The sequence below is a fragment of the Nestor notabilis genome, unplaced genomic scaffold (assembly GCF_000696875.1).
Source record: "Nestor notabilis isolate BGI_N333 unplaced genomic scaffold, ASM69687v1 scaffold6628, whole genome shotgun sequence".
Classification (NCBI taxonomy): domain Eukaryota; kingdom Metazoa; phylum Chordata; class Aves; order Psittaciformes; family Psittacidae; genus Nestor; species Nestor notabilis.
In genome coordinates this window covers 20,194-45,357 of record NW_009938636.1, presented here as the reverse complement: position 1 = coordinate 45,357, position 25,164 = coordinate 20,194, and the positions used below count along the sequence as shown (strand labels likewise).

The window sequence follows — 25,164 nt, the reverse complement described above, 5'->3', positions numbered from 1 at the left end:
AGGGAAAGTAAAAAAGTAAAATAATTTATTAAACAAAATGTTGATATTATTCAGATTATTTTTCCCAGGGAGAATGTTTAGGAATCTTTTAATCCCAGCCAGTTTGGAAGATACATTTGCATAACAATGAAAATGAATTATCACTATAGCAGAGAATAAGCCCTTCTGTCTGAGGGTGATACTGGTCTGGATTTGCTTTGATAGTTGAGTCAAAAAGTTTATTCACTACATAGGTTAGCTGTAGGAAGAAAGCCAATCAATATTTTGTTTATTCATAAATTAATAAGAATTTCCACTTTATGATACAGACCTTTGATTTAATTTTGATACCCACAAAGCTTGCAAAAAAATGGTGCAGATCTTGATGGGTTCACTGTTCAGAGGCAGTTTTAATTCACAGTCATCTACAGTTGTAAGACTGAGGAACCGTCAGCAATGCACAACATAATTCCAGATTATAAAAATAATGAAGTTTGGAACATGGAGTCTTTCTGTTTGCTCTGGTTGTAGGAGTTTCCCTTTCTTTAAGGAGCATTGTAGGTGTTTTAGGAAAAGGCAGGAAACTGTAAAGCAGACTATGCAGGAAGAAGTAGCTGCAGATGGCCTCATTCTTAGGCAATCAGCTTCATTAATGAATTACTCCTTCCTTTAGTGTACCTGCTTAAGTCTCTCAGCAACATCTGGGCAGGGACTGTGTGCTTTGAAAAATGATAAGGGACAAAATGTTATGGTGCTGTGGACTCAGGTTGAATGAAGGGGTCTCATTGCTGCTTGCTGGATGAAGAGTTTTTCTTTTTACCTCCTTTTGATACTGCATGGGACTACTCTTTAAGCCAGACATAGCTTTCTAAAGGTTGAATTTTATGTTCTGTACATTCATCTATTGAAATCTAATTTACTACAGCTATCAAATTGTGTGGTCAAGTGACTACTTAGTTGCCAAATTAACCCCATTGGGCTGAATGTTATAACAGTCTACTGAAATACTCTAGGACTGTCATAGTAGTGTCTTTTTTTTTTTTTTCAGAACAGGACTGTTCTTCACTGCAGGGACTCCACTGACTCCTATACTAGTTTTCACATGATTTTGAGGAAGAAGTTTTACTCTGCAGTTAATCTTGAAGAGAGCAATTTCAGTATTTCAGAATGTGCATTAGTATGTATTAATCTCTACGTGATCATACTTGAATCTGTTTGTGTAGAGTGCAGGTCAAATTCAGTTGCTTTTTAGATCTATCTTTTTAGATAGGTTATGCTGTAAAGCCTTAGTTTCAGTTTGTAATGAGCTATGGCTTTGATGTCTGCTAATGTAAACGAATGAGAAAATGAACCTTTGCCTGACTGTGACCCTGGCACTGCTTGTGGGTGACCAGTGAGTGGTTTGCTTTCTGTGGAGCACACCTCACCTGTGCAAAAAGAAGACAAAAAAATCCCTTTTATTGTCCCTATATTCATCTGTAATGACAGATCAGTTTTGTGGTGGTGGCACTTTAGTCTCCATTTCAGCTAGAAGGTAAGACTTCAAGAAAAATAAAGCCATCACAGGATCTTTGTCATGTAGCCATACTTGCTGGGTGACTAAGAAGGAAACCTTCAGCATTTTCTTCAGGAAGGTTAAAAAGGAAATTGCTGTCTTGGTAATAGAAAATAAATCTGCCTGTTAATTTTTAAATAATGTAACAGAGAAGATATAAATCAGAATTTAAAGTGGTCAGTTTGACAAAAATATGGTATGTCCTGAAAGATACAAAATTTGCACTGTGCAGCACATGCAAACGGTTATTTAAAGTAATCAGCAACTGATAAAGGAACCTGATATATTTAAAGAAAGTACAAGTGAAATTCTGTTTCCTCTCGTCAGTTTTGCCACTGATTTTAATAAATATAGGCTTTTGCATGTTCTATTTTGTCCAATTGTCTTTTGCTTTATGCTTGTGCAAGGTAATGAAAGACAGAGCATGGAGTGTTCCTTCATCAAAATTGTGGGGTTTTTTCCAGTGATGCCAGAAAGTATAACTCAGTACAGAGCATCAGACCAGAGAATTAGATTCTCTGGGCTTCTGGATTCACTTCATGTCATGTCAGCCAGCAAGAACCCCTGTTGCTCTGAGATCCATGGGGGATCAGTGCTGGCAGTTGCTGAGACACCATTGCTTCCCCTTGCTGTCAGCTTGCATGCCTTGTGCAGAGCGGAGCCCAGACAGAGGCTTAGAAGGCTTCTCAAGGCAAGCAGTGATTAAGAGCACTGATTGAGAGCTGTGAGGTAGCACTGCATTAGTGGAAGGTGTCCCTGCCTGTGGCAAGGGAGCTGGAACTAGATGGTCTTAAGGTCCTTTCCAACCCAAACCATTCTGTGATTCTATGATTTTTCCTATGCTTTGAGCTACAGCACGCAGTGCTGGTAGCATAGAGTCGTGTTTTCTGCTGGAATAAACTGTTGTATCTCTTTGCATTTAGCAGTGCGGCACCATGTTGTAGCATCAGGGAATCTAAGATAAGTTTGATAATTTGTTATAATCTATCAATTTTGAAAGGTACAGGTCAAAGATGGAAACACATTATATTTGCTTGAGTGGGTTGTTTAGTCCTTAAAATAAAAGGGTGCTAGAGAGTATTGTTAAATAATTTTGATTTGTTTACTGTAGACACTTATAGTTACGAAATTTAATATTTCCATGGACAAATGAAGATAGAAACCTCCACTTTCGTTTATACTTCTATTAAAATAGTATCATCCAAGATTAATATACACAAGAGTAAAGAAAAAGGACTAAGTTATGCTGAGTGCTGTCCTAATGCCATTATAGTAACTAGTGAAGTAAGAAATTCGTTAGTTTTTAGTGTTACTCTATTAAAGACTGTATAATTTTAGTATTATTCTGAAGTCATACTTAGTTAAACATTTCAGTCTTGGTCTGTATCAGAGTTCTGAATAAAATTTTGAGATGGATTTTCAAGAGAAATCAGGACTGGCTAAGCAAGTTTGGATCCAAGTCAGTGTGGATTCAGTAGAAGCATTAAGCACTTCAGAAAATGTCACCCGTTGTTCTGTGTGATTGCTATGAAGTACAAATTCTGTATTGTTATTGTGTGCCTCCAGGTGTACTCTCAGCTTCCTGCTTTTAGTCCTTTTCCCTTTGTAACATTGAGGCGTGCTCCTTCTCATTTTCTCTAATTTCAAAAATAATTCTTTTTATTCCCTGTCTGTAGAATAATACAGGTTGTCTTACTTGGCCAGCTGTCTTACTTAGCTCCAAACTTTGTCTCTCCCTTGTTTGCTCTCAGTCCCTCTTTCTCTACTTGTGTCTGTTTAAACTTCCCAAAGTTTTGAAGTGCTGTTTTTAATAGGTGTGACTGTTGGACTTACCTACTGCGGTGCAGCACCTCATTTATTTTACACCAACTGAATCAATGCCTGTGAAGTGATACTCATCCATTTTTGTTCCTTCAGCACTCACACAATTTCCACTATCCTTTCTTTACCTCCTATCTACCCAGTCTTGGTGATGTGCAGAACATCACTCTTTCTTTTCCTCCATTGTTAAACTGTGAAAATGCAAGTTGCTGCAATACACTATTTACTGAAGTTGATTTTAGTTGCTTCATTCAGTTAGAATGCCTCAGTATCAAGACTAAATTTTTGTCATGTTAAATTGGAAGATGTTAGATCTGGCCAAGCTTCAAAAGATCTTGATGCTAATATGCTTTCCAGTAAAGAATTACCTTAAGGAGCAGTGTGCCTTCTATGCCTTATTCTTGGAGAGACTAATATGTCACACACTTCAGGCTATTGGTGCACGATATTCAAATACTGGTGAAGTACACTTGTCCTTGGAAAAACTGGGTGATACTATTTTAGATGATAAGTGAAATGAATTTTCCTAAGGGAAACATGCAAGGTAGACATTCACAGGAGTACCACTTGTTAGTCAGGCAAAGCAAGGAAAATAGACTTTTTGGAGAGTAAAAGTGGGTTTTGTGGGGGCTCGACTGATTTTTGCACCTTAGTGGGTTTTGTGGTGTAAGCTCACCAAATCAGCAATATAATAGAAATTGCAAGATTTTCTCTATGTTGTTTGGACAGACATTATTGGTACAAAGATCCTATCAAGAGGCTCAGACTAAATGCGCCTAGGTGCACACGTTTTTCTGAAGGCCTTATTATTGACTTTGTTTTCTCAACCACCAGATCTTCAAGTAGAATCATAGAATCATTTAGATTGGAAAAGACCCTTAGGATCATTGAATCCAACCATTTACCTAGAATTGCTAAGTCCACTACTAAACCATGTCCCTAAATGCAACATCTACATGTCTTTAAAACACCTCCAGGGATGGTGACTCAACTACCTCCATGGGCAGCCTATTCCAATGTCTGGCAACCCTTTGAGTGAAGAATTTTTTCCTAATATCCAACCTAAACTTCCCCTGGCACAACTTGAGGCCATTTACTCTCATCCTATCGCTTGTTATGTGGGAGAAGAGACCAATGCCCACCTCACTACAACCTTCTTTCAGGTAGTTGTAGAGTACATGAACTCTGCTTCCTCTCATTGTTTATGAAGTCTCTGCCAATGCAAGTCTATGTCATTGCTTTCTTCATAATCCCTTTCCTTACCTTACTTTTTCCTGCAGTGCCAGAGAGGTGTGCTTCACTTCAGCACCTGGTATGGGAAGGCTGAGCCTAGTTAAATAGACAGCTGCTCTGGTGGCTTGTCTTTTCTGTGGAGTTATTCTGGAGTGCCCAGAGACCTCAGTAGCCCAGGAAGAGTGACTTTTTCAGGGGTTCCCACTACACTGGTGTTACTTACTGGTTTTGTTTGGTACCTGTTTGCTTGTATGTAGTCCTCTAAGTATTTCACGCTGTCTTCAGTGATTCTCCATTAATAAGCTGTGGTAGAGCTGAATCATTTTAACATTACTGGAAGAAGGGAGAATTGTTGGAAGGTTTTGAAGGGCTGCCAGTGCTGAAATTACTTACTATTTTGCAAGTGTAGACGTGCACACCTAGACATGAAATTACTTCAAAACTGGGAATAAATGGGTAAAGCCTGGATAAAAGCCTAACTTAATGTAAAGGGCATAGTATTGTTTTCTTATTCTCTGTAATTACTTGTCTCATAGAGGGTATTCTGCAAAGTAAAATGGTAAGCTGAGTGGGATACCTGGTGTGTTGGAATGACTTTACTCGGGTTTTATAACCAACTCAGCTATGTGAGGTCTTTTTCTTGGACGGGGCTTTGAGCATCCTGTTCTAGTAGAAGGTGTCCCTGCCCTCGACAGGGGGGTTGGAACTAGGTGATCTTTAAGGGCCCTTCCAAACCAAATTATTCTATGATTCTTCAAAGTGATTAGGTGTGCTGGAAAGCAGTCCTTAATAATCAAGTACTGTGAAGCCATCAAAGGTGCAGCCTAGAAGTGAAAAGATGAGACTAAAAAAATCACAATGCTGTTCAAACTCATTCCTGTATCAAGATACATTTTACGTAGCAGTCAGCCTTAGTTGTGAAGTCCCTTCCAGTTTTGTTTCTGTGGGCAAGTGAAGAAGGGAACTTACAAAGCCTTTCACTTGGTTTCAGCCTGTCCAGAAAACAAGAAATGTAACTGGAACAATCAGCTTCCCATTGGATCAGACCTCTTTGCTTTTGCTCCTTGGCATCAATTTATGATGGAAATTTAAATATGCTCCTACACCGTATTGGCTCTTTAACGTCTAGCCTGCCAAGTTTGGAATTTTTTATTATTATTATTATTATTTTTGTTTGGTTTTTTTAATAATATCATACTGAAAATTCTTATAAATTGCATTTTCTGTAGCTATTTAGCTTACTGATTATGCAGTAATTACTGAAAATGCAGTAATTCAAATACAGAAATGCATGTTAAAGTGATTCTGAAGGCATTGATTGGTGAACTGCATAATAAGCCACTGTTTAATAGGTGCTGGCCATGCCAAAATTGAAGATAACCAACAGATTTCTGCTTCAGAGTTTGTACTGTATCATACCTTGGTAATAGTTACTTTAATCAGAGGGAAGCAAGACTGAGAATGCAAAATAAAAAGTCTCTCACAGCTAATTTAATAGATTCAGTGTGCTCCTGTATTCTTTTAATAAAAATTTGGGGTCTAGTATTTGTCATGTTTATTAGTTCATTCTGTCAGACTGTGCTTATACTAATTTAATTATAACACAGCTTCCTTTCAAAAACAGATCAGGTGTTAAACAAGTGTCTCAGCAATAGGTGTGTAGATAGCAAAGGAAATCAATAGTTCAATTTGTAGGTTAAGATCTTGTTAGTTTTCTTATAAAGAAAATAATACATATGACCACTTCAGTTTCTTGAGTAAATGGTAATTTATTTGTGGAGGATATCTTTACAAAAAGTAATTGCTCCAATAAACACTAATGAGTGGTGTGTTTATCTTAAAAGTTGCATGAACAGTTCCTCAGGGTAGTAGGGCCAGATTAAGGTCTAAGGGTTAATCTAAAACACAACGCTTTAAGACCTGGTTTCTGGTGTCAGGAGGAGTTCTTCAGTATTTATGGAACACTCTAACGGTTTCCATCGCGTTTCTTTGGTATTTTATTGCTTGCAGATACAAATTATCCAGGGTTCAATAATCAGATGAAAGGTTGGGTGAAGAATTCGGGCTTTAAGCAGTATATCTTTAGGGACTGTATTTTCTAACACATTTGCCCATACTAGACTTGCAAACCTGAAATCTCAGGTTTTAAGCTTGCAGTTGCATTTAAGCATTTTCAGATGGCTTCATTCAATTGTAAGGAATTATTATGTTTTTCTATAAGAACAGAACCAATCAAATGATTTATTTAATTTCCGGAACTAGACTTCTGACTATGTATGGCAGTTTAACAGGTAATCCTTCCAGATGCTTTAGCTGTGGGGTTGCTTTCTGCCTGTCATTACACAAAGGCAAGATAAAACTTTCCATGGGTTGCTCCGTCTAAGCAGTAGATCTTTAGCCACAACTGCTGCTCTTCCCACCAGTGTTTGTATGGTTTTGTGATGAAAAGAGGGGGGCATAAAGTCTAAACCACTTGGTGCTATATGATGGTTGCACTTAGGGTGTTTGATGGAGGTGCAGTGGACTTAACCTGACCCTGAGCTAGCTCTCCTGAACTTTTTGGTTGGCTGTACTTGATGCTTTGTGCCTTTCATTTTCGTATGCTTTGATATCATCACTGACCTTTCAGCATCTTTTTGCTTATTGTTTTTCTCCCTCTTGATACTTTCTTGCAATGCCACTGCATTTTCATGTGTTTAAAATTGTTATTTCTGCTCACTGTTAACATTAAGCAGTATGGTGACGTCACACAGCTGAAATGAGCAGTGTCTTCAGAGGAAGAGGCAAATCTTTTTCCAGTGCCCTCAGTCTCAAGATACTTGTCCTTATGCTGTAAAATGTCCAGTTCTGAAAATTGTTGACCACAAGAGTTTATACAGGTGGTTCATTAGAGTTTGTCTTTAGATATCCTGGGATTACCTCCTGGAGTAAATGACCCAGAGAAGAAGAAGATACAGTGTGGGTAGGACAGTGGTTTTTACCTCCCTTTCCTTCATGGCATATAAGTACAAGTCACCTTTTCACACAGTTCCTTACTTGTTCATGAGTAGTTTGGAGGCCTTGTGTATGAGCAGATCCTGGAACAGACTTTAAAGTCATGTCATAACAGGTGTCCATATGTATGGAGCTCAAATATTTGGTCATCTGTTGTGGTGTTGGGAGTTTGGATGTGCAAACATTCCCTTGTGAAACTGGGGAAGTACAAAGGCATGCAGAGATTATATGCACAAATTTGAGGGTAGTGTTGGAAAATCTGGCCTCCACTGTCTTTTTGAATCATCCATTAAAAAGGAGTCTATGATTTAATTATTTTTTTTTTTTGAGACTTTTTAATGAAAGGCTAAATTTTATGAATCTCCAGTCTAAGGCATGCTCATAGAACTGATAAACTTTTTTTGGTCTGCCTCAGAATTTCCAATGCATACACAGCAGAAAAACAAACAAACCCAATTCTCTGTTATTTCCCTGAAAACCAAATTCCTCTTTCCTAGCAAGATTAACTTGTCTACTAATCTTAGAGCAAACACTTTATTTTAATCTATCATTGTTTTCTGACTGTGGGTTTAGCAAAGGTCAGAAAAAGAGAATCATTAAAGTGATGGCGCATTTGTTTTTCTGAAAGCACATCAGAAGATTAATGCTTTGCCAAAGAAAATAAAGAAATACAGTGTTTCTTTTAATACACTTCAGCTAAATAAAGTCTTGAAATCACATGCCTTGGCCCGGATGGGGTGTTTACAGCATAAGGTACAAGTCATATAATTTCTGCTATCTGAAAACTGCTTAAATGAGTTCTCCTTCAGCCATGCCATTTATTCCACACCTTCAGGTGAAGTAACTCTGGTCCCTTCTCTGATGTAGAGCCATTGGAGAGCTAACGGCCAGTGTGTTTGTGCAAGTCTGTTTGCTTATACAAAGATCCCATTTAAGCTTCTCCACCCAAGAAATTCATGTTGATTTTGGATAATCCCGTTGTGATTTTATTCTGTAAAATAAATAAATAAATCTTCCAAACCTGTGATGCAGCCCAGCTCTCACATAGTTTGGACTCTTACAAGTGTAGCATTTGTGTTGAGGTAACATGAACTGACACTAGGCATGGGCAATTTTATATTTGTCCAGAAGGAAAATAGGATGCATATTTCAGCATCAGGTTACGTGATGCTGGAGTTTCACCTGATGAGTGCAGGGTCAGTTGGTGATGAGCAGAATTTTGCATGTGGATTGCCAGACCCCATACTGCACGCTCATCATCCAGTGTGGCTTCTCTAGGAGTAATGCCAGCTTGATTTGGCTTGGCAACAAACCAGTATTTTAGAAGAAAAAGAAAAGTTGTATTGAGCAGCTGAAACAATTCTCTGGGGTCAGTACTGGCTGTCAGGTCTCACTTTCAGCCTGAGAGAGATTGTATGTGAATGTAACATAGGCCAGTAGATGTGGGAATCTGAGCATTCTTGCTCTGAGTGGTGCTGAGCAAGGCTGAGGATGCTTTGGCCCAGTGCAGTAGAATGGGTCTCTGTGATCATCATCAATCATAGCTAAGCCATCCAAATAAAAATCGCTTCTGCAAACTCAACTCTCCCCTGCTCCCCTAAGGAAACACCAGTGACAGGTTTGAGTTGAGTGCACTCAAGTCCTAAACTCAAGTCTTGGCAAATGCAAGGGGGAAGTAGGTCTTATTTTCACTCTACTCTTAACCCACACCCGTATCCTTCTTGGGGTTCTCGCTTTGGCAACAAAACTGATTGTGAATAGGCACATCTCTGCTAAAACCAGTAATAGCTATGAGTGTGTTGCCCTGAATCTCTATGCTGCTATTTATTAAGTAACTAAACATTAAATTAGATATCTACCATCTTAACAACTAATGAACTGTATTTATCTAACACAGTTATCCACACTAACTTGAAAAATGTTGAGATTGGTCTAGACTGTCTTTGCTGTATTGTTTAATTGCATTGCAGCAAAGTTCAGCATCTCATGTAGCAGAAATTGATTTCATGTAGTGAAAAGCAGTCCTTAGCCTCCTGAGACTGAACAATACAAATACAGGTTTGTTTTGTTTCCTGCTTGGTTTCTGGGGTCTTGCAAATTATGAGAAGTTCTCTAGAAGATTTATAGACCTACTTTGTCTCCTTTCCTTTGCTGTAACCTGGAAATAAGCTGAAATTATTGTAAAATCATTTATTTTCAAGAATTGAAGCTGTGAATGGAATGACAAATGTTAAAAGACATGCTGATAAATCACTGGAGATGGCAGTGCTTGAGTAAAACAATACAGAAATGGTAGTAAATATTTACAAGGGAAAACTGACCTGCTCAACCCAACACACAGTAATGTAAATATACTCAATGTAACATACTCTTTCACTTGTTGCTGCATCCTGTAGGCCATTGTATTTCTCGTATTCTGCATTTCATGCATGTCATATTTACCCTTAACTAGACTGGCAGTGTAGACAGCCCACTCCTGCATGAGTTTGAGCTCCTGTGTAATTAAATGAAAAGGAAAGACAGCTTTTGCTAAAAATAGAAACTAAATTTAAAAACCATGTTTTGGCCTTAGGTTTTTATTTAGAGTTTCAGAAAACAGAACAAGCTCTTTATTTTCTGTTACTTGTAGAAAGCATAATAAGCAAAATATTACTTCTCATCTAATTTTGCATTCCTTGAGTATGTTTTAGTGAACCTCTTTTTCATTTAGAGTAAACTACTCTAAATTACGCTGGGATATGACCATTAGTAGTTTTAGTAGAAATATTAGTTTAATTGAAGAACTTCTTTTCTGTGACCTTTGTGTTAATAGTCTAAGCTCAATAAAAAGCTATCAGGACACATTCTTGAACATCATGCAGATGATCAAAAAAGCAATATAGTGCCAGCCCACTTAGGCTACCAGTTAATACTATCACTATCAGCCTCCCAATAACTTCTCTATAGTAGTATTATTACTTTTTAGTATTATTACTTTTTAGTATTTGAGGTTACTGGCCAACTGCCATCAAACTTCTTACATGTGGATTAAAAGACCAATCAGCCTTCATAATTTGATAAACTGTGTTCACAGTCATAGTAGTTTTTCAGTGCATTTCCATCTTTTTAATGTATGCATCTTTTCAGTATGTCTGCCTTATGGATACTTTCTTCCACATCTCTTTTCCACATAGGGAACTGAAATGGGAAGTTAAACATTTATTACTGGGTGGGCTTGTTAGGGCACCACTTCTGTTAGCTGCTCTTCAAATTGCACAATTACCTAGAACCATGATACTCTAACCTAGTGTTATTCTTTTATGGCTGGACTGACAGTGATAAGAACCTGCATAAATAAGAGTAGTTTATGTAATTGCTAGTGCTGTATTTTGACACTTACACATTTCATATTTTTTCTTGTTCCATGGGACTTTTTTGTGTGTCTTTATTTTAAAACAGGAGATTTTGAATATCTGAAGGTTCTTAGTGCATGATAACCTATGTGATAGTTTGTCTTGAGTGAAGGGACTCTTATTCCTGGGCAGTTTTGCTGTTATAGGTTCTGATCTCACAGTGTAAAGTTGGATTGATTTAAGCTGATCCAGTGCTTGAGTTTGGTCTTGTTCTGAGTGAAGGGATCCAATGCTAGATGATATGCAGTGAAGCTCCATGTGTATCTGTATCCTTCCCGGGCTCCCCAGTTACACATAAGCCTTCACATCCTGTATGTGTGATTCATCAGTCTGTATTTACCAGTGGTAATTAAAATGAAATTTTTAGTATCAGTGGGTTGGTTTATTTTTTTAATTAATATGTTTGTTTATTTCAGAGTTTAAAAAAAAAACTGGGGGGGGGGGGAAGGAAAGATAGTTGAAACTTCTGAATTTCTGTCATTAAAACAAAGGACTTTTTCTCTTCTGTGTTTCAGACACAGATATTAAGGAGCTAGAGGATGTTTTTGGACTTAATGGACAAGTAGAGCATAAGCTGAACTTCCTCAAAAAGAATGTTTCAAAAGATATAAAGCTGGTACTGATTGCTCATTCTATTGGTTGCTACATCACACTGGAGATGATGAAGCGAGCATCAGAACTTCAGGTACGTTAATCTTATAGAATGGGAATTACATTATTAGCACGTGCACGTGCTTAGCCTCTGGGTAATGCTGTGTCTTTCCTGTGGAAGCTCTATTCTGCTGTACACAAACTTTCAATTAAAATGAAATAAAACCATTAATGACTAATCCAGATAACATATAATAATGTAGCTGGGTGTAAAATGAAGTTCTGACTCTGAATTTGGACCTTTAAGTTACAGAATCATAGAATGGTTTGGGTTGGAAAAAACCTCAAAAATCATCTAGTTCCAACCCTCTGTCACGGACAGGGACGCCTTCCACTAGACCAGGTTGCTTGAAGTCCTATCCAACCCAGCCTTGAACACTGCCAGGGATGGGGCAGCCACAGCTTCTCTGGTGTGCCAGTGTCTCACCATCCTCACAAGGAAGAATTTTTTCCTGATATCTAATCTAAATCTACTTTCTTCCACTTTTTTACTTTTGAAATGCTGTTTTATTATAAATAATAATGGTGATAAATATTTAGGACATTCTTGTTGCATTCTCGTTACATAGTTTATAAACCGATCACTAAACACTTGGCAATTACATTATGTTACTACACCAAAAATTAAGACTGGAATTTTAATACCAGCTTCTTATCTCAAGGCAAGCAGATTGCTGACTATATATGGGGAAATGTATGGAAAGAATAGTCATACAAATTGTGATGAGTACTAGTATGAAGTATATAATTTTTAAAATTTTATATGTGTGCATATATGATTGCTTCTACAACTCAGTCTTGGTTTGTGTAATCTGGTAAGTGTGAGAAGTGTTACTGCATGTTCTTGTGTATCTAAACATTGGGGTTTTTTTGTCACTCTGAACCAGTAAGGAGGCTGATGCAGGACATTGTCCTTGCACCTCTGGAAATGGCTGACTGTTAGTGTTCAGTAAGAACTCACTCTGCTAGCTGATGATGAATGAAGAATACTGAATTTTTATTCTTAAACATTCATTCTTGCTAAGTCATTGCCTCTTCCTTTACATTATAAAATCTTCAGTGGAAGGAAGTGCAATGTTATTGTAAAGTCTCTGTTTAATATATGCATGAGTAGGTCCTTCCACTTCTTCATAACCATTTCTGTTGCATGTCTAACTTTTTTTTCCTTTAAAGGAAACGGCAACTAAAACCGTGAAACTTGAGGTTAACCCAATACATTTTCACAGGCATATTTCACTTTATGATTATAAACAAGGGCATTTTTTTGAGAGAACTTTTATTACTATTTTATCTTTTCAAGAGGGTGTGCTTTAGAAAGTATACACAGTAATTTGTCCAAAAATACCAACTTTTCTTTGGTCAACATCTGTACAGTCTTTATTACACAAATGGTTTTATCTGGTTTCAATTCAACTATAAATTGTTGAGTGATTTTTTTCACACCTGGCTCACTGGATGCTGGCAGCTTGCTATTCATCAGTGTTTTGAAAAATAGGTATCTTTGGGACAATCTCAGACTGCATGGTGCACTGTGTGCATGAAGTTAATCTATGACAAGCTACATTTAAGATGCATTTAACAATAGAAAATATTTGTGTAAGCCAGCGTGTTGTGCAACCTCTGTCCCTTTGCCAAAAATAAGTTAACTGTTAGGTTTTATAACATACGAAGTGTGATAATAAGAAACTTGTGTTTCCATCTCTCCCTTTATTTTTACTGGAATATTTGATTCCCACAAGATTTTGAGCACATGTGTGTATTTTAGTAGCTAGATCATTTGATTTTATTTTTGTGTAGTTCTTATGTGATACTCTTCTACTACATAAGTTTTGGTTTTGGTCTTAAATTCTCTGCTTTAAAAGCCTTTGATTGCTTACAGTTTATTATTCTGAGCCAGAGGTTAATGTGTTGTATTTATTGTACAAATAATTCTGTGAACGTTTATATTTGGAGTGTATGTTTGATTTTTGTTACCCAGTTTAAATCCCTTTCATAATCTATCCAAATAGAGACTAGATTGTCTCTCTTTCTTATACAATGATGAGAGAACATGATGAACTTGAGCTAGCATGCATGAAAAGGAGAAAGTGCTATCTCTTTATCGCTCCTTCTTGGTTGCTCTTCAGCTGTCAGTTTTGAATGCTGCTCGTTTCTTGGGCACTTGTGCTCCGCAGGTGAAAGGGTACTGTGGGGTTTTCTTATTAAACTTCTGTGAAACAATTCTTTCTTATTTAATTAAACGGAAAATGAATTGGGAATTGCCAGTTTACCCCAGGATAAATCCAGTTTTGGAATCCATCTCCTATTTTCCCGTTGATTATCAGGGAGGCTTCTGTTAATGGTTTCTTCAGGAGACCCCTTAACACAAGCTTAGTCTTAGGTTGATGTCTTTAGCTAAGTCTGATTAGTAGAGAAGGGCCACACAGGTTACACTCGTATTTATAACTAAGTGGGACTTCTGCATGGATTTGAGTACTGGACCAGCTATGCAGTGATATTTTTTAACTAGTATTTAAGAGACTTTTTCACCCAAAGCGGCCAGCAACTCCCAGGCAACACTCTGGCATGGTTCTGGGCTTGGCAGAGGCCCAGGACCATTTCCAGTAGTTAGCTTGGATGCAAACATCCTGTTTTGAGGCAGGGGGGAAATTGAGCCATGTGGACGCAGACCATCCCATGCCATCCTGTTCAATGACAGGACCAGGAAACAGTTCCTCGCCGGTCTATTTGCTGGTACACATGTAACCATGAACGATTCTCAGCTGTCATAGTGGGGCACCAAATCGTAGCAAGATTCACCTCTTCCTGGGAAGTGGAGCATCAGAGTTTGCCAGACTACTAAAGAATTTTGACACTGGGAAGGAAAAATGTCAATCAGCTTTATTCTGTGGAGATGAAAAAAGGCAATAATGTACATCTTGCTTGGTGCTTGATCTTAACCTCATAATCTTCTTTGCTTTTCATTCATGCAGCAGAACTGAAAAATGAAGCTGAGTGATGAAATTATTTTCTCAGTTGTTGGAGATTGAGCCTAATTCATAAATACGCTATATCCTCCAGGCATTCTCGTCAAAAATGCAAATCCTTCCTTGGAGGATTTCCTTGTGTTTTGCTGGCAACACTACCAAATGTTTCCTGAAACACTCCGTTTTATCATTAATTTAATTGAAAGATTGACACAATTCATTGCTAATGAAATTCAGTCAGTTACAGCATTGGTCTTTCATTTGCAATGATGCTTTTGAAATGCCAGTACCTTTGTGGTAATAAATTAACATTTTTTAATGAGTGAAACTGTCATACAATGTATGCATTGCTTTTCCTGTAAAAGTCATTGAGGAGAAAGAGTTAAAATGTCTGATTATGTACCTGTTTCTGTAATATATAATTCAAAACCACACATTGCTACTGTGTCACAGTGCTGCAAAAGAATATTGGGTATTGCTAGAACTCGGTTGATGTCATAAATGATAGCTAACAAAACAAAAATTGGAATAGTTACGTATGAAAATGTTCATACCTAGGAAACCCTGTCACGTCATTTCTGTGCACACATTCATGTACATCTGCCTTATCTTCCCTTCACTGTGTCCTCTTTCAAACAGAAATTTCTTGATATGTAATTTCTTTTGAGGATTCTGATGAGCATAATAAATAACGTAGTTCACATTTAATGATTCCATAAGTTTATACAGGAACATAACCGTATTTTCATGGGTTTTCTTTTGTCTGTGCACAAATTGCATTCAGGTCTTTCACTTGAGGATCTACAACTTGTTCAGGATCTGGTAATGTATGTAGCTTAGAAAGTTTCTGCAATGTGTCTTATTCTTCCTAAATCAGTATTGACTTTTATGCATGAGGAGGCTGTCCCCTAACTGAGCTATTTTAAGTTATGCAAACACTTCTTCATTGCTGACTATTCTAAATTATTTCATGATGTGTCAAGTGTTGGTGCTATTTATTCTCTTTTTATAAATAAACTAAACACACCTAACAACAGGTACCAGGCATTTTTTGTTAACCTTTTGAATTACTGAAATTGGTTGTACATCCCTGCTGTTAATTTTCTGCCTGTTTAGCCAGTTTCTAATCCACAGAAAAATGTTTGTCTCACCCATTATTAGTATTATTAGGGGTCACAGGGATTGAATGACCTCGGTGGGAAGCATTTTGCTGGAGGTTTTTGAATTTAGTTATTTCAGATAATGCTCCTATATGTACATGATAGCTTTATTTCTTTCTTTTTTTTCTTTTTTAATTTTTCAAAATATTTAGTTAAAATGAAGGAGCTTTCATCTATGAAACATTATTTTTGTTATTTCTGAAATTTGAGAAAGCCGGTAATAAATTGTATCATTCTTATTTAAATTTAGCTGATAATAGGTTAGTCTTTTGTCATTCCAAAGTTTCTGTTGTTGCATCATTAGTAATATGGGGTCTTTTATTACCCTCAGTGCTCCCGTAAATCACACCTCTCTGTGACATATGTAGTCATCATTTTGTGGTTTCATACTTGAACCAAAAGGCCACGTTCCATCTGTTGTGAACAGCTTGCTTGGAAACATTGATGGCCTACAGGTACACAACAGGATGACAGATGTCACGACTCTGTTAGCTCTTTGTTTTGTTTTTGTTTTTTTTCTTTTTTCCTATTGTCTAGAAATCTGCTTCCTTCCACTTACCTGCAGCCCTTTGCATATCATCCTAGTGAGAGAAGACATCTCTGCACATGGCTCTACTGACAGAGACATTGATTGGGATATAAAATTTCAGAAACACTCTTCTCTGCCATCTCTTGACCAGGGAATTTCTATTTTTCAGTGTGTGTGAGAAATTCCTTCTATATATAAAAGTTGGTTGTTTTAAAAGAAGCTTTAGTAAAACCGTGAAAAATATCAATAGATAGTTTTTATTGCAGTGTATTTGTGTATGCAACATAAAAAGCCATAAGTACTTATAGAGGAAATCAAATAAATCTCTCAACGATGTCTGTCCGTAAATACTTTTTTGCAGTAAGGTAGAATATGAAGTTTAAAACAAATTAGCTATTCCTGAATAAGTCATGTAAAGCATTCTGATTATAAACCAAATGTCTTTTTCTGGTATAGCTTAATATATTTTCAAAATAACATAATGGTTTTGAATGTATTCTAGATTCATTCTGGACATGAGTGTTCATTCACCCATGAAGTTATTCAAGTATATTTCCATGTTTAGATATTCATTCCTCAGGCTTTAATTTACCAAGTTTGTTGGGCAACATCAGTTCTGTAAGTTATCAAAGCTTTTCCAAATTTTACTGGCAGAGATAATCCTCTTTTTGAAATATAGTTTCCCAAAGACACAAGCTTTCCAAGTAGGTGGGTTGTTTATGGCTTTTTTTTCCCTCTTTTTTAAAGCTTTTGGTTCTCTCAAGAGGTGAACTGGGCAAGGAGGGAATTTTATTTTGCCAGTGTTGGCAAATGCATAATTGGCCATCATAGCAAAAAGAACCCACCTGCTAAAGGAGTTGTGTTTCACGTCTTTTTGTGCAATGAGAATAGTTACTTATGGGGAGGGAGGAAAGAGCACGTAAGTGGTTTTTTAATGGTTTGAAATCTCACTTGGACAAACACTAGATTCTGTCACTGCTGCCTTTCTGCCTTGAATCAAGTTGGTTCTTTTGGCTCTGGTTAACACCTAGTTCCTTTCTGTTGAAGTATTTGGAAGCTCCCCCTAATTTTATTGAAAGTAGAATTAGGCCATAAGAGAGAGAAACATGTCAGAATGCCTCTGCTAAGTGATTTCTTGTGATACAGAATTCAGTGCAGTGACCCATGCGTGTTAATAATTCAGTTTCAGTTGTGTTGAAAGCTTGATTATGAATTTGGGAAGCACTTTCATAATGTTAGGAAAGAGAATAGTCACCATGTTTTTAAATATGTCTATTTCTACAAGAAAACAAAATTCTTTAGTCTAGAATTACTGGAAATCCACAGGGACTATGAGACTGTGAGATTAAAAGAGGGAGATTTTTTTTAATGGTACAGGAACTACTAAGCGTGTCTGACCTTTGAGATAATAAGGGAGTCTTTTCAGCAGCATGAATGGATGACGAAAAGACTGTATGAAGGCAATAACATTTGTTCAGTTTCTATTTTGCTGAGATTAGAACCTGAGTATGTAATCCAAGACTGGTACTGCCATCATTACAGAAATTATCTGCAAGGACACTAATTTAGCAGGTTTTGACTTCCTTGGTGCATTTTGGAAGTAGAGGGAAAAAAATAAAAATAAACACACCTGAGATAATCAGGAATATAAACTTCTATTGCATTTTTGAAAGTTTTATTTAACCTAATAGCATCTAATTCAAATCTTGCTTACCTAAATTAGATGTCACGGTACTTTAAGCAAAGTCAGTTTACATAGCTGTTGTTTAGGCAAATTAACTTATGATGATGATGAAGTTTGTTTAGTGAACAAATTTATTTTTTGCCACCTGGAATGCTTGAAAGTAAGCTTATGCCAGATCTTCTGGAAAGTAAGCTTATGCCAGATCTTCTGAAAAGTACATTAATGCTGCATAAATAGCAGAATAGCCAGAACAGTTCTGAAGAGAGATGATATCTTCTCTTATATAGAGGATTATACTTTGTATACCTTTGTCCAAGGTGCAGCATAAACAACAGCAGGGTAGAAGAGTGAATAAATGTCCTTGGTTGGTGCAGCCTTGTTCTGATTTGTCCTTGCTGAGAGTTGTTTGCTCTTGGTTCCTTAATGGATTACAGTGGTGGGTGGAATATGCATATGTAGTTATGTTTAGCAGTAGAGATCATGATCTGGAGAAACAGAATGGAGAAACACTATGTTTATATGAATTTCATGTTACTTTCAAGCTTAAATGATAAAGTGTAAGAAATCTCCATAAAACTTAAGATGGGTAAAAGACAGCACAGACCCAATGACAACATCTGCAAAATTATTATGCAGGAAAAAAATAGATGGCTATACTTAGCAGACCTCACAAGGGAATTGGTACACATTTCAAAGAAACGTGTATCTTGTGAAGAGAGCTGTGAATTTCTAGGCCATGATATAAAACTATACTGGGTCTGATGTATTTTTCTTCTTCAGTTCATCCATCCGGATAGATGAGCTACATATTAAAAAGAACCAAAGCAAACAGCAGTGGGCTGGTATATGCATACATTCATCCCCCTTTAAGTGTTGAGGAAGCAAAAAAAGACGGACTCTTAACATGGTTTTGCACAGATTTAATCATGAGTTTAAGCTCAGCTGCCTTCAGTAGGACGTGTGTTAATTTAACTTCATGGATGTTTTAAGTTGGTCATGGAATTGGACTATTTCTATAATGTATATTCTTGGCAGTTCTCTCTATCAAGTTCTAATAGCTAGCAAGTCTTTGCAAGCATATACAAGGAAGCACAGGTGGTCTGAGCCAGCAATTAGACTAAAATTTGGTTTAGTTGACAGTATACATGTTGCAGAGTCAGCATAATCCACCTTGCAACAGATGACAAAGTTCTGACAAGTGTGTTCCCTCAGTGACGCCTCAGGCAATATCAGTAAATCTAGTGGAATAGGCAGTAAAGCAAGAAATATGAACTTGGTGCACATGAAACATTATGCAGCTATCCTACTTAGGAAAAGCAAGAAGTAAGGCAGATGATTTATTAAACCTGACCAAACAAAATTAGGAGGGTGCTGTATCTTTAAAGCATCAAGGGAGTTTCTGCAAAGATTTGTGGAGAGATTTTTTAAATATTTTTTTTTTTAGGGAAAAAAAGGAAAACAATGTTTGTATGAAAACTGAAGAAAAACTTAAAACCTCTTGTTGGGGTGGGAGGCTGCAAAGCAAAGAGCAATAGTGGGTGAGTTAATGCAAAAAAATACTTGTTAGAGACTGACTTTTGACTGAGACACTCATAAAAGGCCACCAGCCTGAATTTAAAAGCTCCACAAAATTTCTGAATGTCATCAGTGAAAAGCTGATAACTGCAGAATGGGATTCAGACTGTCAGCTCACCCAAGAAGACCACTAGCAACCATTATTTTCACTTGTTTGATGGCAGACTCTAATTCTAATGGTCCCAGTCATATTCTTTCCTACCTCTCCTCACAAAAAAGAAAAAAAAAAAAGCTTTAAAAAATGTAAACTGTAAGAAAATGCAGATGGGATTTTTTTTTTATACTCTTCAGTGGCCTTTGTGATAGGAACAGACACTGTCTGGATTGCCATGTGCTGCATAAATCTGCCTGAAATTACTTTTCTCTTCACAAACATCTCACCTTGTAATATAGAGGAAAACAGAAAGTGAAATATCTTAAGGATATAAAAAGAAAATTGGAAAACTTAAAATGTCATGAGAAATAAACTGTTGAATGTGATATATCTTCAGATGTAAAATGCCTAAGGGAAATTTTTTTGTCTTTTGCTTTCACCAGGGAGAGGCGTGGATCTTTCTCCATATAAAGAATATTAATTTTGTCACAGAAAATTGGCTTCAAGCCAGAGTGGCATGATCTAGCAACTGAAATGGGATCTACAACTTGAGAATAGTCTTCAGTCATGCTGTGAGAACACCTGATCTTTATAGCTTGTGTCTGCCTGCTTTCTTGTCTTACACAGAGAAATTAGCTTTTAATCATACATTATGTAGTCTGTTAGACATGGTACCATCTTCTGATTCTTATGTTGACCGCTGTTGTGGTCAGCAGTACGTAACTGCCTGCTAGTTAACAATCCAGTTTCCCCCAAAATAGTGCAGTCCACACCTGGTTTTGCTCAGAACTGTAGAATTAGCAAGCAAGAAACAGTGAAGGTTGAGAATCTAAAGCTTACTGCTTAGTTGAATATAGAAACAATATGAAGACCAAGATGTTGGTCTGTGATGATTAAAAGTGGGAAAGCTTAAGAACGATAAATTTGATTTCAGGACATCTGAATTTTTTTAATAAGGTTGTATTTATTTCACTGCTAATGAAACATCTCATTTCTTTTCAGATGTATGTAGTCAGAATTCAAATAAACCTATAAAAATTATTTTTTCTAGGAAGTTAAAAGGGATGGAAATAGCCAAATGTACAAACAGAAAAGGAAGAAAAATAAGCTGAAAAGTAGAATCTGTGATCATTCATCAAGAATCCAAAGTAAAACATGAGAATGAAGAGGAAATGAAGGACTAAAAATAAAAAGATGGCTAGAATTGTAAATGGCAGAATAACAGGATTTATTAAGTACTGTTGATTTTTACAGATTTGGTCATAAAATCTTGTTATTTCGAATCTCCAAAAATTTGGATTCATATTATAATAACTAAGTGAAATGATTCTATAAAAATAAGGGAATCATAAACATATAACGAGAAGTGAATTTCAAAAACAATTAGGATTTATAGCATATGTTTTCAAAAGAGCTCAACACCCTTTTGAAAGCCAGATTTCCCAAAGAACTTTTTATGCTGTGCAGTGAGATCTTTTGAAATTGTGTGTGCAGGTGTGAATGCATAGCACTTGAAACTCAGAGACTCATCTCTTCGGAGAGCTAGACCAGACGATTGAAATTCAGTATGAAAATGTCGCACACATACTGAATTTGGTTTGGTTTTTTATTGCAATTAATATGCTTTTACAGAAGACAGTAGAACCAGAAATCAGCAGTTTCCATGCTATTTTAAAATCGAGTAGACAAAAGTAGAAAGCAGTTAGGGCACTGGATAGTTGGTCATGAAAAGAGCATGTAAAGGGACATTGTGGAGTTTTTGAACCCAGACTTTGCAAACATGTAGTTATACTTTGAGCATAGCTATCACTTTAGTAACCAGTATCTGTTTGTAGAAGCTCTATATTGAAATGTAATTTCTCTGGCAAGCCTGAGCCCTCAACAAAGAAGTTGAACTGATTTATCAGCTCTTGCCTCTCATCAGCTCTTGCCTCGTTGTATGTGGTACAGTAACTCAAGCAGTGAGGAAGGACTTAGCTTGGATCTTTTAGTTCGAAGAGGTTACTTAGAAAGGACAGTGTTGTAATTAAAAAGATTTCCTACTCTACCATACTTTTAATTTGTTCATTACCTGTGGTTTACAGTGAAGTCTAGAGATGCTTACTTTAAAGGCTTGAGTGAAAGAATGTATTCCTCTGCATTAGCTTCTGCACTGAGAGTGGTGTGACCTGTTCGAAGAGTTAACTGCAGGAGTGAATCAGAAAAAGAGACAAACATTATGCAAATCAGTTATAAGATCTCTGAGCTTAAATTGCACATTTGCTGCTAAATGCATTTTTAATACACTAGCGGATTAAGTGCAGATGAATGCTGGAGAACTCCCTCTCCCCCCCCATATTTTTAGTATTTCTTTGATTATTAATTATTTTAGGGGAGTTTTTGCCAGTGCTGCAATGGATCTTTTCAGATACCTGATGATGTGTTGAGTGACTGTAAACCTCTGATTAGAGAACTAAATCAAGCCCTAGATTTCTTAAGAATCACCCATTGTGCTGTTATGACTGAGGTTATCTTCAATATTAAATGTAATAGAAGGCCACTTCATTTTCCATTTGTTTAAATGTATAAATATTTCATATGGTTAATTTCTATTGTTTGGATACAAGTCTACTTAACTGGGACATTTGGGAAAAAAAATCACTGAAGTTTGCCCTTTCATGTGGAATTCAGTGTGAAATGTACATTTAATTGGAAGTCCAGGAACCACAAATGTATTTAATAAACTTGTTACCTTTGGAGTCCTGTAAGAAAGTTCAATTAAATATGCTTTTAATAACTTTGTTAAAACATTTCTAGTCACTGGAAAATTTTAAGAACATTACACTCCATTTCAAATTCCATAACAAAGCAAAATTCTGTATAAAGAGTAGAATGCATTGAGTCCTAATTGTTCTTGAAAATACTGGATTTCTGTTCCTGTGTTTTAAAACAGCAGGATGACTACTGTGTTTTACTGAAATGAAAGGTACAAACCCGAGATCTCAAAAAATATCATTGAATTGTGACTTTTAATGGCAGCTGGCAGAGTTTTTATCTGGCATTGGCAATTGAAAGGTATTCTCCAAATTCTTGTTCTCAGTTGCACTAAAACCTTTACTACCTGATGACCAGTTTTATTTGTGTGATAAATGAGATATGGTAATTTTGCTCTTTTAGCAGATTCCTGCCTATATTCCATTTGTCATAACAATTAAGGCTAGCAGCAGTCTGTAGTATTGCAAAGGAAGGAATTTTGTATTTTTCCTGTATTATTTAAGATGCTTACAGTTCTGGGAAAGTCAGTGCAAGGTTATATAAAGGAGCTGACTGAGAGAATTCCTTACTTCCTCCTCTCTCTTCTTCTCTTTTTCTGATACCCTGACAAGACTTTGGAATGTAAGTTCTATCTTGAATCTCAAATATATTCCTTCTGGTAGCTTTGTGTTCCATTTCTCCTCAGTGTATACTTCCTGGCTTACCCATTCTTCTGTTCTTCATTGATATCACAAGTCAGGACTTGTTCTGCTCTTCTTCCTCCGAAGTATGCCATTACATATACCACTTTAAATGGTTAAAAAGGTAGTGGGCTGAACTCCTTCCTACATCAGATGTCAGCTGAGCTTTTCTTGTCTGTCTGCTGACCCTTCTAGACAAGTAGGATTGACTGGATGCCTTTTTGGTCTGACTCACCAGTGAGTGGTGAAGTAGAACCACTCCACATGTCTTAAGTGGAGTACTTAAAATAGAAATCCAAGGATCTTGAGGCATTGATGGAAACTCAAGCCTTCCCTTTTCATCAGTAAAATGAGATTATAATTGTAAGGCTGTTTTCTCATTCACCTCATTCAGCCACTTTTCCTTAAACTGAATGGATTATCATTGAGGTGTATTGGTATGTATGGCTGTACATTTATGACTGGGAAGGCAATTGGTTCAAGACAATTCTTAATACTTTCTTTATGTTGAGCCATCTCTCCACTTAAATGGCATATTACTGTTTCATCTTAAGTGGTAAGTGTTCTAGATCATGTCTACAAGGATCACATTTACCAGTCCATGTACCGTAAGGGCACCTGCAGATGCAATGCAGTGATCTCATGGGAGTGCTACACTAAAAAAAAAAAATCCCACCCTATACTTCCAAAATGAAAATGGAAAGAATTTCTCCTGGAAAGTGGCAGCTGCGTTCTGACATTAATGTAATGGGAACAACTGAAAGCTTTATGGTGTGTAACTGTGACACTGCATTCCAACATAAGCTTCTCCTTGCCCTTCTTCCAACCAATAAACTATTCTTCCTCTCTTTTCACTCTCACCCCTCCTAATCTTCTTCTGTTTATATGCTTTAATCATAATAGCAACAAATCCATCCCTGCTGATATTATCACACCATTGTAAATTTTGGCTGTCTCCTTTGGCACTTTCTTTATGGATGGAATGATATTGCCCACTTTGATGGGGCTTAATACTCTATGTAAAATACTGCTCTGACAATGAATATTTTCTCTATTAAACTATTTTCAGTCCAACAATAAGATACAGATTTTTGGGAGAACAGTTTTCTCATTATTACCTTAACCCATAAAAAAGCTTGCATCTCTCTTTTTCTTTCTCTCCTTCTCCTCTCCTTCTCCTCTCCTTCTCCTCTCCTTCTCCTCTCCTTCTCCTCTCCTTCTCCTCTCCTTCTCCTCTCCTTCTCCTCTCCTTCTCCTCTCCTTCTCCTCTCCTTCTCCTCTCCTTCTCCTCTCCTTCTCCTCTCCTTCTCCTCTCCTTCTCCTCTCTTTCTCTGCTCTTCCATTCCTCTTTTCCTCCTTTCTTCCCTCCTTTCTTTTTCCAAACATTTTAGACAAGTCTTCAGTTACCCAGATATTTGTAATACAGAGTAATTTGCATTTCAGCCCTGTGAGACTTGTAAATGTAATGAACAGTCTGTGCGTTTTAATATTTTTATACTTTTAATAATTCACAAATAGTTCAATATGTAGAGATGACCTGTTGAGAAATCGTTTGTAGTATCTGTAGAGAACACTTCTGAACTCTAAACATTTGTATACTTAGCATAATTCTGGGCTTCATCTGGAAATATTCAAGAAGTACTTCTTACTGGAAAATATTTCAAGTAGTGTAAAACAAAAGATAGTTCTTTCCTGTGCTGTGACCCACTTGTAAGGTAGGGTGAGGTGTGGATGGTCCCTCTCCTGTTGCCATTAAATAGGTTTCAGCATCAAAGTCAGGTATTGAGGAAGATGACTGACAACCGTTTGAAAGGTGTGATTGAAAGCATATCGATTTCGAAGTTATTTGCCAGAGGTCTCACTTCTCAATCCAAGGGGTTATTCTGTAACTACCATGATAAGTGTTCTACAGTAGCTATGGTCTTCATCTGTCTAGCCAAGAATAAAAAAGAGAATCTTAGTGTCTAGAGCTGGGAATATTGTGTCTTTGGTGAGTTCTGTGTGGACTGTAGGCTGTCATATTTAATAATTGAAAAAAATACTTTCATCAGAATTTGTTCATGGAGCAGAATTAAGGCCTGTTATAGTCATGGAAAT

At 36.8% G+C, this 25,164-nt stretch overlaps 1 protein-coding gene across 1 annotated transcript in view; it reads left to right on the top strand.

Annotated features, from left to right (window-relative positions):
- LOC104409527 (UPF0554 protein C2orf43 homolog) overlaps positions 1-25,164 on the top strand; it is a gene marked incomplete at its 3' end in the record, with an annotated part of 62,006 nt that overhangs the window by 26,847 nt on the left and 9,995 nt on the right. Inside the window, exon 3 of the mRNA XM_010019424.1 lies at positions 11,490-11,659. Coding sequence (XP_010017726.1) covers positions 11,490-11,659 — 170 coding nt within the window. The remainder of the gene's footprint in view (positions 1-11,489; positions 11,660-25,164) is intronic.